Here is a 17,515-nt window from a genome sequence, read left to right on the forward strand (position 1 = left end):
GGAGGGCAGGAGTGTTGTTCTGTTGCTTTAAAACAGGAGAGCTGCTAATTGAAGCCTAAAATAGTTTAAAAACAGTGAGGCTGACTTTTAAATAGCATAAAATGTGTTTGAATTGAAGACCGAAAGCAGTGATTGAGATCGTAAGATGCATAATGTCTCTATAACCATTATGCATACAAGTTTCATTTCCTGTCTGACCCACTATAAGTCATTGATGTGTTTTTTTAAGCCTTGTGCTCAGGTGTTATTGTTATCATCTAATTTTGATTATTTTTCCTCATCTCTCATTTAACATTAAAGCGCATTGTTGTTAGAAAAGGATCAAATCAACAGGGCAGTGTTTGTTCCTCGAACATGGGGATCAGGGGAGTAACAGTATAATGAAATCTAATAATGAAAGTGGTAATGCCGTATCCACAAGGGCAAAGGTAAATCGAGTCTGTTCATGAGGTTGTCTCAACAGAAATATTATGTTATTGCTTTTTAAGGAAACACAGAGACAATCAGACCCGGCAGGAACATTCAGCTCGGCCTGTTTTAAAAGTTCTTGACCGATAAGAAAAACATTTTTGCAGTTATGAAACGATATGGGTCTCTTTCACCAGCAGCAGTGGCAGGAAGTGTCCATTGGATTGATGAAGAAAAGGTCGATATATTTCCTAAGAAATTGGCTGACAATTTCCCTGAAGAAGTTGAGTTCCATCTTACGTCTGCACTTCACATAAGACAGGTAGATGCTCCTGATTGTTCAGGCTATTAACTTTCTTTTAAGCTGTCTATAATGTCATTTTCTCACTCCAGCTCCCGCAGAGCCTCGGTAGGCTTTTTACAACTGTTTTGATAGACGTCGTAGAAGTACACTGACTTTTTAATTAACCTCAACGTGGAGGAAAAGATGGCGGGCCTCCTGAGACAAAAATGGCTTTTTAAAATGTTCCGAATATTTCTCTCAATTAACCTGAACTGTCACATAGGGACCGTTTGAAAAGTACAGTTCCTGTGACTCGACAGGCAAGTTGTCAGTCACAGAAAATTATGCAAAGTTCAGTCGTGAAAACTCTGAAGAAATTGTCCTTAAATTACTCAGTTCTCGTACAAAACAAGGCGGCTATTCAGGTATTCTCAGCTATTCTTGTATTTTAGTTAAAAAATTATACACGACATAGCCTGACCGATTTTGTTGACCAGCCGATAATATTGGCCGATCTGTTAGTATTTCCAGTAATTATGGGTATTGGCAGATTTGAACGCCGATATTTGACTGGATATACTAGATAATCTAGATTTATTCAGCAGTCAAATAGCGTTTTATTTGAGTACCATTGTATTACACTAGCTGTGCTATATGGATTACAACAAGCATTATCAATCATTATTAAGCCTGTATGATGCTCGTACATGCACAGTTACTCCAGTTCAGGGACCATCTTGTCTTCATTATATCATTTGTGTGTGTTTGATCAACACAATTAAAGTGTATATCTATATCTAGAAAGATAACGGCCAATATATCGCTGTCTGATATTTTTTTTATACCTAATAATCGATATCGGTCCCAAAAATCCAATATCGTTCAGGTTATGTAGAAGCAGGTCTTGAAAAGATCTGCCACGTCTTTAAACCATGTGTTTTCTGAGATTTCAGCTCGATGAAACGCTATAGTCTATATTTTATGAGACTCTATATTTTAGGAGTTAAATGACCTCAAGAACAATGTCTCTAAAAGTCCATATATCGTCTCTGCCTGGAAGTCTGTGCTCTCAGACTGTGCTCAGAGTAAGATGTGTTCGCTGTCTCTCTCTCTCTCTCTCTCTCTCTCTCTCTCAGGGCCTCTCTGTATTTACAGCAGCTGTCTCTATCGCCTCTGAGCATCAGGGAAGTAAAAGCGTGACAGTCTGACTCTGCAGTGAACAATGAAGCATAGATGATAGTTGATTTATTGCTTCCAACATGTCAGTCTCTGTTTGCACTTAATCAGATTTAATACATTCATGTTGTTCAGGTGAGCGTAACCTAACAATTTACTCTCTGCACATTAAAGCGAACATCACGTCTTACCTGTCAGCTGATTTGATATCCCTTTTTTGTAATAAAGATAAAATAACAAATAATTTTTTGTCCAAAACACTAAACCACATGAAATAATTTTAAAAAAGTACAAGGATACAATAAAATCATTATTCTGAGAGGTTGTAGCTTATCAGAACAGCAGCTTTCCAACTGAAAGCCAACATGATGAAAGGGGAACCCTTAAAGCCATTTCCTCTGCCACAAAAGAGACAATTTACTACAAGTCAGCGTGGTCCTTTCTTTGGAGGACCCCCAGTTTATGACAGTATCTTTTCAGGGTCCTGATTCTTATGACAATGTGATGCTGATGTGCCAAAAGATGAAGTATTTCACTTATTTGCGAAAACTATACTAAAGTATATCTTCACAAGATGCTCCACGGTCCTCATTTTCAGACCGGCTGCTGCTGCTCTTCTGATATAGCTATATACTAAAATAATGACTTTATTCTAAAAAATGTATGACTTTATTCTCGTAAATTTTAAGGCTTTAATCTTGTTAATGTATGACTTTATTCTTAATCTTAATGTGACCCTAAAACTCGTTTGTAGGATAATATTCAGTGTATAAAATATTGGTATTATTCTCAAGACATGAATTTAGAAAAGCTTATTGCAGTTTGTAAGTTCATTATTGCATCATACATTATTCTTATTTTTTTGCTAAATATTGATGTCCTTTTTTTATTATTTCAATTAACATTAGAAGTGAAGGTAAAAAAGGTGAAAGTGAAGCTTCAGGTTATCTTGACTTTGAGCCGTGTCAGTTGGAGAGTGTGAGCATGATGAATGAGTTGTTTGATCACATCTCAGGTCCCCTTCAATCCTCCTCCACCAGCTGTGAGCTTCTCATCCATCAGAGACTGTATGTGCTCCCCCATACCTTTGTCCCCTATGTTTGTGTGTGTGTGTTTGTGTGTGGGCGCATGTGTATATAATACAGTTAAACAAAACTGGCCTCACAAAAACTGAGATCCATAATTGGCTTTCACGTGCAGCAGGTGTGAGTGTTGAATGCTATTCGCTCGGCTAGTTTTTACGGTAACATCTGTGTGTCTGGCTCCGGTGCGTCAGTGTGTCCTGAGAGTGGATTAGGTCTATAAATCTGGACACCCATAACATGAGCACTTCGCTAAATTATACACGCAATCTTATTATCTTTTTTAATGAAGGGAGCATCACAAGGGGACTCATAACACCGGCCGTTTGAAGCTCCTTGATTGCCTGAGTGAGAATCGGGCAATTAAAAAATCTCTTTCAAAGAGATTTGTTGCTGGTCCATGGTACCATAGGCAGATCACTGCATGGGCAACCTGGGCAAGTGTCCAGGGCGCTGCAAGTACTCAGGGCCCAGCAAATGGGAGTCTTGCCCTAAGATTTATTATTTTATATATTTTTTATGTATTTTTGCTTTTTGTGGTTTTTCAGGGAAGGGACAGTCAACGAGACATTCCATCATTTAGCTATGTTCTGTGAAGATCCCAGACAGGCTTGTAGTTTTATTAAACAATAAATGACAGTATTTAAAAGGAATACGTGCTGTGTGGTTGTGAGTTGCCCTGTGCTATTGTGCAACTAAACTCTGCTTGGAGAGGACTAACTCAGTCCGTTCTGTACGTAGTGATCGAAAGGCTAGTTTGTGACCAGGGTCTGTGGTTATGATAAACCCTCCATGCATGGTGCACGTGTCTTAAAGTAAGGCAGTTCAAAGGTTTCTATCACTGGGTTATGTTGTGCTTGGTCATGAAAAATTTACAGCGTAAGCCTGTACTGTATGTGTGTCATACCTGTGGACTTAGTGGAAAAAAGAAAGATGAATCCTGTTAGATGCTTGAAAGGTTGAAGCCAGCCTCTCTGCAGGAGGCTTAGTGTCGACTAATACCTGAATACACTCTTGTCATACTGCACAGCAGATAATACAACAACAAATTTACAAACTTGTTTTTTAAGTTGTAGTGGAAATATTGCGTTAAACTTACACAATTTGAAACATAACAGTTATGAGACGTTGCACAAAATGCAGACAAAGACTTAAAATGTGATATTATCTTGATACAAATGAATCAAAAAGAGATAATTTAACCCCATTACACAGCGTTAGCCAGTTGTCTACAAAATAAGCACTTAATGGATTCTTCCCAAAGACTGAGAATCGATAGGGGACGCTCCAAATATGATCTTTTTTTTTTTTTGAGATGGAGCTTTATGGTGTTAGCAAACTTTATTAATATAAGAATATAGTCATTTGGTTGTAGAATAGGATTCTGTGTTCTAATGTCTTCTAGTCAGCTCTCTCTGGTGTGTTTCAGTTTCTCACCACTAGATGGAGACACAACCATGTGTTTCAGTTTCATTTTCAACCAGGTGGTGATCTCATCCCATCCCATGCAGGACATTATAAATAGCATCAGAGGAATAGAACTGTCACAACTCACAGTCAGTATTCAAAATGACAGAGTTGGATTGATCTGAGGTTTTGTGTTTGTTATGAAGGTGGGTGAAATAAATAAAAAAAATGCATTACATTTGTCTTCCTCTGTCTCCTTTCTGTTTCTCTTTATTTTTTTATTCTGAGCCTTTGCCTCATCATGTGTGTTCTTGTTGTTGTTCTTGTTGTTGTGGCTGCTCCCTGCCAGGCTGAGCCTCGCAGCAGACAGCGCTCATGAATCACCCTTATCGGGGTCTTCTACTGTCAGGAGGTGCAGTGACTCAAACGGCTTGGCTGAACAGTCCTGAATCACCACCCTAGTTAAAAATCCTGCCTGTACAGGCTTGGGAGAGGACGGGCTGTGCTCGCTGGCGCGGCGTGCTGCTTTAAAAGTCAGATTCTGCCGATACACACTCTGCTCCTACATCTAAGTCAGGGCTCATTGGCACTGTGGGCAATTAAGTTCAGCCGTGCATGTCAATTCAATTATGCATCTGTGATGAGCCCTGAAATACCACAGAGCAAGACGTATGGTGTGGCCTAACACTAGACCACTTTGAATTTGCAGAAATCTTTTGGAAGGTTGATTTTTGTTATGAAAGGAATATTCAAGTTTAACATGTTCAGAAACGCTACCCAAAAGTCAAAAAGCACCATCATTGTAAATCTGTTGTTTACTAAAATGATACAACAGGAGGTTCATTAGTTCTAACTGCACTTGCACTCAACAAAGATCCACATCTCAACAGGACTCTCTGCATCTTTGTTTTTATTCCCGCTGCAGAGAAAAACTAAAAGCGAGCAAGCTGAGATAGAACAGCATGTAAAACTATCGCAGAATAAACCAGCCAGGCTGTAATGGAAAAATAAATGGAGCATTGCTGCGTTGCTGTCTAGCTGGCTGTGTGTATTGTGTACGTGCTTATTATTGTGTATGTGTCTGGAAACAAACACAATGAGCTCTCTGAGGAGCTGCAACTCAAAGGGATGCTGACTGAGCTACAGGAGAGAGAAAACAAAGTGTTGTTCCTGGGAAGATGGCCGCTCCTGGCACCGGATCACAGCTCGCAGAGCGGCAGAAGAGGGAGAGCGTGTGCGTGCGTGCGTGCGTGCGAGCATGCGCGTGTGTGTGCGCAAGTAAAATGTAAAGTAGTGGAATTGGAGGTGTACAGCAAATGGTACTCATAGAGGACTTCTGTATTGACTGTCATTTGAGTACCCTTGAATGTTCCTAGAAAGTTATTTTCTGGGTTCAGTTTGAATACTTGACACACCCGGTTAATACTGTGTCATATAGCCTACTTAGAAACGGAAATACTGTAAATGATTACAATTACTTATGAAGGACAATTTCCTTGTCATTGGGATTCAACCCAGCCTTAATATTATTGTTGAACATCATCCTCTGTTGTCAAGGACGAGCAAATTAGCTTGTTACATCATATTGACGTCATCACTGTTGGTTTTGAAACAACAAAGTATTTAAACTGGAGGGTATGGAGATAGAAAGCTGATTTTATTCCTATAGCTTCAGACAGGCCATGAAAATGAGCCATAAAAAGGAGGGTCAGCTAGCTAGCACTCTTGCTAGCATTTGTACTGCTAGCTAAACAAATGTATTTTGTGCACAAGCTATAGGCCTATATATGTTGTTTTCTTCACACACACAGAATCATATTTGTTGTCATGTGATTATATTAACACTGACATGTTATCTTGTATTTCTGATGTTTCTCTTTGTTACAGTCATAACAGAACTGTTGGAGTTCTTTAGCTTAGCGACGGTCGAAGAATTTGAAGGAAATTAATTCCCCAAAAGAACTAAAGAACTGTTAGACATTGAAAATGAATAGATCGTTCAGTGCGGTTTTACTAGATAAAGGAATTTTTATTAGCATTAGTTTAGCTTATCTCAAGTCTGTTTCTTTAATGAACGCAGTTTTTTTTTAATGTTTTAATTGTTCCCTAAGTCATCTTACATTTTGTTGAGGATTGATTTGTTGAAGAAATGTTGCAGGTTGTTTTGACTAAAGACAAAATTCAGGATGATTTAAAGAAGCCTGTCTTGTTTTCTCTTTGCTGTAACTCTGTTTTCACCATTTTCTTACGTCCACAGCACAAGTAATCGAGCTATGAAAAGGAGGACACAAAAAAAAGTCCCAATTTAGCCTTTAAACATCACAGTCAGAGCGTCACCCCGATTTTTTTAGGTCATTGCAGTCCATCAAGAAGATCCTAAAAATGTTGATCATATGGGAAATGAATGATCTAGATGTTTTTTTTTGTTTGTTTGTTGTTTACATGTCTGACTTTGTATTTATTTATCTGTTTGCTGTGAGGCCTTCGACTACACCAAATTGCTATGCTGAATCTCAGGAGAAGCCCATCGATGTAATCTGAGAAACCTTTTCTTAACCCAGATCTGAACAATATCAGTAGTAACAATCTTCTCTCTGTTACATGACCAATGTGGGAGCAAGATCAAGGACTCTGAGAGTGGTTGTGCAATTACATTATGCACACCTAATTGCATCGCGCATGTTCATGTTTTCACATCTCTCGGTAATTGATACTGTACTTATGTAATGCTTTTTCATCCCACAGGAAAAATGTGAACTCTCGAATTATATGTCTAAATATTTTCTTGTTTGTCATCAGGAGCAGATTTAAAAATACAGTACATTAAACCTTGTCGTACTCGTCAGTCGTGCTCAACATCTCTAGCAGAGGACAAGCCTGTGTGTTTGGTGTAGAAGACTGAGAATCCAATCTCATGCTCTGCCAGAGAGATGTTTCTCCGTAATTTGATTTTAAGCCAGGACTGTATTAAAAAAAAAAAACACCACAGGTCACAAATGTTTGAATAATTTCTCTAATCATGCAGAGCTCAGGTCAAGAAACACAAAAGAGCGTCAATCTGCTGACAGAATGTCACACAGAAGCATGAAATAATGTGTGTGTGTCTGTGTTTGTGTGTGTGTGTGTGTGTGTGTGTGTGTGAAAGATTATTCTTCAGGGATTGATGATGAAACAGAGACGGTCAGGAAAAGACAATCACTCCCAGGCGTTAGAAGTGACACCTCAAAGTGCTCTTTAATCTTAATTCCGTTGCCTAAAGGCCACATGTCTGACAGAGTTGGGCATTATTGATCCACTTGATTCATTAATTTACTTTCATCTCCTTGTTGTCGTGCTGCTCATACATGTTTAGCAGTTTTGATATGCTGTTTGATAACCAGCACACTGACAGCAGTGTCCTTGTCGTGCTCCCCCTTTAGGTCGATACCTGCGCCTGAAAATGTTCCGCGAGGATCATGGCTCCTGGATGACCATGTTCTTCAGCATCATCCTCTTCCTCTTCATCTTCTCACACATCTACAACCTTATCCTGCTGATCGCTGGGAGCATGGAGTAAGCCATTCAATCTCTCTCTCTCTTCTTTTTTTTTTTTTTCCTGCCCCCTTTTTTTTTTTCCCCCTCCCTCATTCTCTCCGCTTCCCATTTGTTAGCGACTGGACGCTCCCCTTTGGCTGCTGTGATTGATCTAAACGTCTCGCCTGAACACAGACTCGATAGCCGTCCGATTAATAAGGCTGGACGCTAAATCACAGGTAGAAGCAGGGAAAAGGAGGGCGGTTAATCCTGAAAGATCACCTTTAGCAACCACACTCATTCACCCCTGATCTTGACTTGTTTTTTTTAAACCTCTCCAGAAAACTAAACATTCTTAAATGCATAGTAGGCTATGCCAATTCCGCCACCAGGGGGCTCTCAATCAAAACAGTAACAAAATATGACAATCGAGGTTGCAAAAAAAAGGTTGAAAAAAAAAAACCTCAGAGTTGACTAAACTGGCAAAACAGACCTGAGGAAGAGACAATGTTTACTGTATAATTTACATAACGTTTTTGTCACCGCCGCTCATACAGCAACAGTACGCCTTATGCAGCAGTCTTTGACGTAACAGCCGGTGTTTCCATGGTAACAACATGTTGCGTCTGTCATGGCGGCTCTGTCATGGCGGCCACACAGGGTGTTACAACTTTAAAATTAAGGATTCCTCTGGCTTTGATAACTGTTATGAATATTAGAGGTAATGTAAGTACTCAACAAGAAAATATATATAACAGAGGTTTAGTCCATTATTAATGAATTTAGATATTTGAGTGTAAAAATTCCACATATTACGCCTTTAAGCCCTTTTTACACATACACCACAAAACCTCTGAAGCTGCATATGTGAACATGAATGGCTGAATTTTCAGAGGGTGTTGATGATGACTTGTATTACACCACGTGTGTGCTCTCCATGCACATAATGAAGCTGCTTAATTTTGTTCTTCTGCTTTCCAGCATGTTCTTCTCTTTCATTTAAACTGTGAATTTGTCCGATAAGACGCAGCATTGATGTAAAGTCAAAAACTGACTTGATGGTGTCGGACTCTGTTGCTCATCCACCAGATTGCTGCGTTCATTTTATTTTGCCTCATGAGACCCCCACCCAACCGTGTCTGACAGGGAAACCTTTCTGCTATGAGGGGCATGTGTGAACCAGAAATTTAGGAAGATATCAGGGGCACGCTGTCTGAAATTTTCCGGAGTGTGTGTGTGTGTGTATGTGTGTGAAAACAGCTTCAGATTGAGCCCTGGTTGTACCTGCTGAGAAACCACTGTGCACAGCAGAGCCTGACACCCACACATCAAACCGGTGACAGGAATCCGTTTATGCATTTGCAATGTGTCCGTCTCCTGGAAGGAAAACATGCCCTTGAAGCCATGCAGCCAGATACGAGGTCGCCCCAAGGTGATTTACCGTTTTCGTTTGTTTGGGGCTGTTAAAAAAAAAAAAAACAAGCATGGCAGGTGTCCATACAGGTACAGCCTGTCAGCAGGGCTGTAATGGGACCTGTCCATACAACGCTGCTTTCCTTACAAACAAGCATAGACTATCCATAAGGTGCAAGGAGATGAAGGGCCATTAGCTCGCAGGCAAGGTGTTGTGTTTTTCTACGGCCAGAGGGATGAGTTTGTATAATCAGCCCATCTGTCACTCCAGCCAGCGCGGTGACACCGGCATCCATCTTGTCCGCGCTCTCTGGTTGGCCGAGAAAAGGAAAAGAGGAAGCGGGGAGGCTGAGTGGAGAGGGGGCAGGTCCGCTGAGACGATGAATGTTGCTTGCTCAGGGAAAAGTTACATTTTGCAGTCGCTCCGAGTGCTTCTGTCACAAAGCAGATCCCTACTCTTTTACAGCCTTGAAATGTCAAGAAAAGGGCGCTTTTTAGTCTGTCAGTGCACTTTTCCTCCTGTCGGAAGTGTTCCACCAGATGACATCCGGATAATACTGCAGGGAAAATAATGAGTTACTCAGACATTTTTAGGGTTGTGATATATAATTTATATCCATCTTTCTCGGGCAAGTCACATCTTCAGCTGTATCAGTTGTCAAGATGTAAAAAAAACATGAACTATAGAAGCCTCTTTAATAATTAAAACAGCTGACCTCTTACTTGAAACAGTTTAAGAGAATTCTGCAGGAAAAATAACGACTTATTTAGACAATTTGAATGACACACTGCATAATTTACATCCATCTTACATGGGCATTCTCTCGCATCTTAGTGAAGTCCAGTTATAAAAAATATCACACATGGCGTTCTATTTGACAATTAAAGTGGCTGACACAACACTCAAACACATCCTTGATTTGTATCTTTGTCAATAAGCAAAATGAGTTATTAAATGTTGTAAAGCTCTCCTCCCAAAGATAGAGGGTGCTGTTGTAAAGCGAGTGAGCCCACTGCTGCCAATACACCTTGTCTTTTTTAATATGCCCGTCCCATCCCGACCCCCCCCTTTCCCCTGTCCCTCTTTCATGCTTGTTTTCTTTCTGCTCCACCAGTGAGCCCACAGAGGACCTGGGCTCTGCCAAAAACCATTAGTGTTCACATCTCTGTTCAAGACCGACATGTAAGAACAATGTTCACACTCTGCCAGGATGCCCCTCAGAAGACGACGCTTCAGGGCTGTTGTTGTAGAGAGAGCAAAAAAGAAAAAAAAAAAGGTGACAGAGTGGGTAGAAGTCTCCTGGCCTTGATGGAGCGGGGAAACTTTCGTCTTTTGATCCAACCCCTATTTTGCATCCGCCACTCCTACTGTTCGCTCACCCCACATGCTTTAGTTCTTTTAAGAGAAGCACAATATCCCTTTGTGGCTGCAGCTGCCCCTCTGTGGAAATGAATGGTGTTTCTCCTTTTCATTTGCCCTAAAAGAACAAGCCGCCGTGGGTTATTATTACTGCTGAGGGGTTTTAAAGGGTATGTGTTTTGGCACGGGTTAGCCAGCTTTGACATCCAGCGATGATGGTGCGCTGCAGGGGGTGCACCTCTGATGTCAACACACACACCAACAAAGCACACATTGTTCACATCGCACACCTCGGTCAAGTTTTGTGTGTGTGTGTGTCAGTTTGTGTATAGCTAGCTGGTGGGTTGGTATCTGTCTCCCTGACCCGATGCTGTATGCTGCCCTCGCCCGCCGCTTATTAATATGCTTTAATTTCCTTTGACCTTTCAGTCGGTCTTGAGCTTGATTTAATTAAAAAGCCAGCGATACATTCACAACGACAGGAGATAAACTGCACAAACACGGCGGTAAACAGTCACAAGATAAGAAATGATATGTATCTTCTTGGATGACAAGCATTTATTCATGATTAGTCATGTAAAAATGGATTCATCAAAGCCATTATCTCCCAGCTCGGGGAGATTTGCAGACTGTGTAATCTTACTAATGTCCAACAGTGTGTCGGCTAATATTTAAACAGCCTCCTCTAGGTCAACAGCTATCAACCTGTTACCAGGCTCATATCGGGGGGGGGGGAAGAGAAAACCCCTGTCCATCACGGCGTCCTGGGAGCTGTAATCCACACTTGTTACCAAACCCTCACATCTGGCTATTTGCATTTTAATGTAACTGTCAGATTAGGGGAGGGGAGAATGGAGGGAGGAGGGGGGGGGGGCTGTTTGTGTGAAACCAGGGGAGTGTGACCGCCCAGGGAGTTTGACGGACTTTTTTGAATGTTCTGTCACGCCGCACAATCCCATTCCACCATCTCACGGCGGCCATTACCAGCCGAAATCAGACCCTAATTAGGTGGTGTTATTTAATTAAGACGGCCCGGCGCGAGGCGTACACATTAATCACGGCTAATTTAGAGGAAGAGGGTGGTAAAGTAGGCAAAGGTGGAGAGAAAGAGAAAGACTTGGGGGATCTGTAATGGGACATTAAAGCTGAGAAATGAGCTCTACACTTCTGTTTTTTTTACCCGTTTAAGTAAAGGATGGATGGATGGATGTCAGGATTTGGGGGGGGGGGAGAGGGGTAAGCCGAGCATTAAAGGGGTTGAGGAGGAGGAGGGGGCAGAATTTGTTGGATGTGTTTGATGAGCAGCAGGGAGGGATGCATGTGGCATTTGACTAAAGTGATACACTGAGCGGGATTAGACCCCATCATTGTCTCTGTTTACCATGATCCTTTGTGCTGCGTGCATGCTAGTCCCCCTCGTCTCTCTGTTTGCCTGTCTGGCACTAAACTGGGGTAATACCACGCACAAGTGGATTTCAGAGGCTGAATAAATAGCATGTTGTGGTATGTTGATGCCTCCTGTTGCATGTTATCCCCCATGTGACCCGCTGCTGCCTACATTTCAGCGGCGTTCTTGATTCTATGATATCATCTTTACCTACAACTGAAATTCAAAAGGAGCTGCTGGTTTTCAAAGAGATGAATATGAGAGAGAGAGAAAGAGACAGTATAATCACAGAAACTGATTTATACTTTTACAGTACGGATAGATGTTTTTTCAGTTGCTAATAATGTAAGGTTTTAACATAGATTTAAACTTTAGATTCAGTTTTTACAATCCATTACTGATCCAGTAACTCTTAAATTTCACATTTGGACGTGTTCATTTTTATATTCTCCATTATTCTATGTTCTAGGGACATGTATGAAAATAAGTTTAGACCTGGAAAATGTTATAAATAGATTCGGTAATTTCTAGAATATTGGCCAAAAATGAAATCACTTTAGAAAATAATGATCACTTTCATTTGTATTAGAAATATATTCTAGGGCGTGACCAATGTGGGATTTTTGGGGCCGAAACCAATATCGATATTGGTAAGAAAAAAATCATCCGATACCGATATATCGGCCGATATCTTTCTCTGAACTACGTTTTATCTTTAGAGATACACACATTTATTGCGTTGATCCCTCAAATGCAGATTTCAAACACTTATACTAAGATATATAATGAAGACAAGATGGTCTCTCAACTGGAAAGTAACTGCACACAAATCAAAACAACAGTGCTCACATGAATAGCTTCTGACTGGTTTATTGTTTGATCATGCTGCCTTTGCTCTACGGTTCTATTTATTTATTCTCTTTTTATTGTTTTCTCTGTTTATCGCTTTTCTCCCTATCTTAATTGTTTTCTTTTCAAAAGCCTCCTGTGGACAGGTGTTGAAACAACAACATGCACTTAAACAATGCATCTGGTTCGTCCAATGTATCTGTGATGTCCATGCCAAATAAAGTCTATTATTATTGTGTACATGCATCACCGCTTGACATGCTGGAGAGTGATAATGCTTGGTTGTCATCCATGTAGCGCACTCTGCTGGTGAAAAAGAGCTGCTAGTGTAATTCAAAGATTCTCAAATGAATTGCTGTTTGACTGCTGAATAAATCTAGTAATATGAGTGATAAAATTAGCCGATACCGATAGTCATTTGATAAGCTAATATCGGCCGATATCATCAACTGGCTAATTAATCGGTTGGGCTCTAATATGTTCTTGGGAATTGGTCCGTTTTTTCTCCAACATAATGATTGGTACAATACCAAAACACCATGCTAGACTTTCCCAGAGACAGTGTCACTATGAAGACTCTATTTAGAAACCTGTTGCTGTTGCTAAATGTTTCTTGCAGTTTCAATTAATTGACCTTTCTTTGCCTCCTTCTCTGTCTCACTCGTGCTCACACACACCCACACTGACTTTCTAAACTTATCTCCTGCCGTCTTCCACACTCCTACACATGCACATTACGGCGCTATCTGATAAATTACTCATTACGTATTTAAGTAGTGTACAAGTTGCGTAAAGCTTTCCCTCTTCAAGTCATTTTGCCCCCTCTCTCTCAGAATATCTCTGAAACAGACTGTGTGCTATATGTAGCAGTGAACTCGGTCATTTCCTCTCTGATTATATTATCCTGCCAGTTTCTGGGACAGAGGGGAGGGGGCGTCTGTGGAGGCTGCAGCCGACACATACGTCACTGTCACGTAAAAGAGAAACAGCCACAGTTGTAAACAACAAACTATCATAACCTCGACGACGGCAGAGGGTCTCCACTGGGAATACAATATATAGATGAGCGTAAGGGTGTGTGGAGAAAGGGTGGGGAGGAATATTGTAGCAGGACTGATTGATTGTACATGCATGTTAGTATGTAGTTCAGCTCAGCAGATTCCCATCTACTCATGTCCTCTCTTTCATAATGAATATCTGATGTTATGCTTTTATATAGTATTTTATAGTAACATTTTCATGTCTTTCTTCAGATTGCATTTCCCTATTTGGCGTTCTGTGGCCAATTTTTTAATTAAAACCAAATCATAAAGCATATTCTGACATTTCCAAACACAGTTCAGAAAAAAGAACAGAAAAATAAACATTAACAGACACTTTGGAGCAATTTGCATTATAAATATTTTTTGAAATCTGTTTTATGAAAGCGTTCATTTATAGGTCAAAGTGTAAAGAATCAATAAAAACATATTGCATTGTCACACAACCATTTACAGGCTGAAATTATTATTTTTTTCTCCAAAGCTTGATTTTTTATTTTTTTTGCTAAGGTTTCCACCATACTGTGATATGTGGACAAAAATGTAATCCGAGTTATAATCCTGATAATCTGTCAGTGTAAGTGTGTCATGATTCTGCCACATCCAGTAACTTCCTGTTCTAATAGAAAACCACAGCAATGTTTTACCTCACTGTGGCTTCTTGGTGTATTGACTCTGCTGCAAATATACTGTACAGTATGCCTCGTCCTTTCCCCGATATGGTTTCTTCCTCCTGTATTGCAATTTAATTCATTTTAGCGTCTAGCCCCCCTTTACATCGTCACTCTCTTTTTTTTTTGCTATCTTTAAATGTAGGCTACATGAATACAGAAAACCCCTGCAAATTGATTCAGCGATCATATGAAACCAAAATACGTCATATATTTGCAAAACTAAGACACTTAAAAAAACACTAAAGTAGCTCTAGATCTTGGGGTTGCTGTGTGGCTCAGTGGTAGAGTCGGTCATCACTCAACCGGAAGGTTTGGGGTTCGATCTCTGGCTCCTTCAGCCACATGTCGAGCTGCCCTGTCAGCAGCATGTGAACGTTTATGATTAGGATTAGTTAATACTAATGGACACTTCATGTAGTCTGTGTGTGAATGGGTAGGTGTAAAAGAGTAGCCAGAAGACTAGAAAAGACGGCGTTGCAGAAGCAGCGGGAGCTTCACCGAAAACACTGTAGGACATGCACACAAGCACAGCACTGCGCCGCCCCCTGCTGGCTACACTGAAACCATTTCACCTCGGAAGACGGTACAGAGGGGGATCACTTCGCCCACACATTACGCCTCTGCAACATTCACATTGAAGGTGAACCATCACAGGGGTGTAAATATCACGGCTTGTAACAGCAGTCTGAAAAAGGCTAATGTTTGCAACGTGTCTGTGCATTCACACATGTACTTCAATCTGTTAATTAGTCATCAGATCACCAAAGGTGTATGTTGGTCCTTGGTTAGTGTGTATTTGTTGGGAGTATAATCTCTAGACTTTGAGCCAGGTGGATGATAAGAACTAAAAGACTCAATCTACTGCCAGTTTAACACAATACAGGAGCGGATTCTGTGTGATGAACTGAGATTGAAGTTGCCTTGGGAGATTGTGTAGTGATAGTGAAGAGAGTGTGTATTGACAGCTTTATGCTCCCGGGTAACTACTGCTGCTCAGCGTTGTATGCTGTAAATACGGCGTTTGGAACTGTAGTGCACGGTGGGTAGACAGGCGAGGCATTTCAATGTGCAGCCGACCAAGGTCGCAATTTAATGTTGTGAATGAGTCCACGCCTTTACAGGGCAGGAGAGGTCACACAGGAGCCAGGGTCACTAAATCAGAGGCTGTCTGAGAGCGAAAACAAGTTTATAAAACGCAGCAGGAAGACGTACAGGTCAAAGAGGACAGTGGAAACATTAATGGAAAGCAGTGATGACTCACTCTTGGCATGGCGTTTTATAACCTTTTTCTTTAAATGGATGACCATCGTGTATGGAGTTGAAGAAACTGCTTGGTTTAGTAAAGTTTGATATTATTGAAGTGTTTTTTTGAGCAGTGGGTTGGACTGAAAATCAAAAGCTTTTATAACTTAAGATGTTTTTTAAATGTCGAAAACAGGTAAAACAGAGTGAATAAAATGAAAAGATCACTATCTAAGTTTGAATGAGATTTTATTTCAGATTTTGATTTCATAACTACAAAAAGTGTAAAGATACAGAAGATGAAATTGGAAATTTCTTGACTTTTTATTAACATTGAGAAAACTAAAAAAATATTTGTAAATAAAAATGCAAACAAACTTGAGTTTCAGCTTTCTCTTTATATTTTGTAATATTAGCTCTTGGTCAGTCAAAGAAACTATAAGACAACACATAAGGCGAGAGTAAATTATTTTTTTTTTTGTGCCTTTTTTAAATGTTCTTTCAAAGTAATCAATAGATGTTTTCACATATGAACTCCTGAAGATAATCCTGAGGCGTTCTCACATCAGCCCACTCGGACTTGCATCAAAAAAAATACCAGGGGTCTGGAAGGAGAAACTCCGGGTGAAGTCCGAGCGAAAAATGTGGCTGTTTGCGTTCACACATACAGCTCCTCAGGGAAATATTTCCCTGAGGAGCTGTATGTTTTTTTCAGGAAATTTCTGCAAGTGTGAAAGCCCTTAATAAGGATTAGAAACCATTATAATAAAAGATTTGTTAGGTGCAGAATAGGTCATGAATGGATTAAGACGGTTACATGAGTAATGATAGCTAAACAATCACTTTAAAGAAGTGCCATCTGAGACCTGGCCTTTTTAGAATATAACACAATGAGATAAGTAAAGTACATTCTACAGTATTAGACAGAGTAATCTCCAAACCATCACAAGGACTTTTTAGCTTCATGTATCGTACTAAAATAAAAAAAAGGAATGACCTTTCAGTTGATGACTTTAAAGCAGTAGTTAAAGTGAACTTTTCCTCTGCTTAATGTCAAACTGGGGTTTCATCCAAACTCATAACTTTTATAACTCCGTACCCTCTGCAGCGACAAATCGTCATTTCTCGCTTGTGATGGAACAAGACTTTGAAAGGCATTGTGATGTCCTTCAACATTATGTCTGAACAAGTGTGTGTGAAACCTGATAACATCCCACAGAGGGTCAGAGCTGGCTGAGCCGGGCCGCGCTGGCACCGACACCGCCACTGGCTCTGCGATTAAGCCACGGGAGCCATTTTGGGGCTGATTATTCATGGTGCTATACTGTACTGATGTTCCACTACACTGAGTTCTCTCATTAGGTCATCCGGCTCGAAAGGGCCATTAAATTTTCAGTCAGCATGAATAAGTCAGAGAGTTCTGCCTCCGATCATGCAGTGCGAAGAGTCCCCAAACTCATCATAGGTGCTCTTAAAAAAAAAAAAAAAAAAAAAAAAATTTTAACTTCCAGCACAGGGGGAAACATTTACTCAATTAAATATGGGAGAAGAGCAGGGGTTGGCAGTAGGGTAGTATTTTTTTAGATTTAAAGCCTAGCATGTGGTGCCAGACAGCATTTCCAGAAGTATCGATCAGAGTTTCGCTGTGGGTAAATGACTCCCAATGGGATCTCCATGGTAA

At 40.4% G+C, this 17,515-nt stretch overlaps 1 protein-coding gene across 2 annotated transcripts in view; it reads left to right on the forward strand.

The window, feature by feature from the left end:
• tmem117 (transmembrane protein 117) overlaps window positions 1-17,515 on the forward strand; it is a 48,505-nt gene that overhangs the window by 12,314 nt on the left and 18,676 nt on the right. For both annotated transcript variants that reach the window (XM_061035815.1, XM_061035814.1), the window contains exon 3: window positions 7,776-7,908. In XM_061035815.1, the coding sequence (XP_060891798.1) occupies window positions 7,776-7,908 (133 nt within the window). The remainder of the gene's footprint in view (window positions 1-7,775; window positions 7,909-17,515) is intronic.

This window comes from Labrus mixtus, chromosome 4 (genome assembly GCF_963584025.1).
Source record: "Labrus mixtus chromosome 4, fLabMix1.1, whole genome shotgun sequence".
Taxonomy (NCBI): Eukaryota; Metazoa; Chordata; class Actinopteri; order Labriformes; family Labridae; genus Labrus; species Labrus mixtus.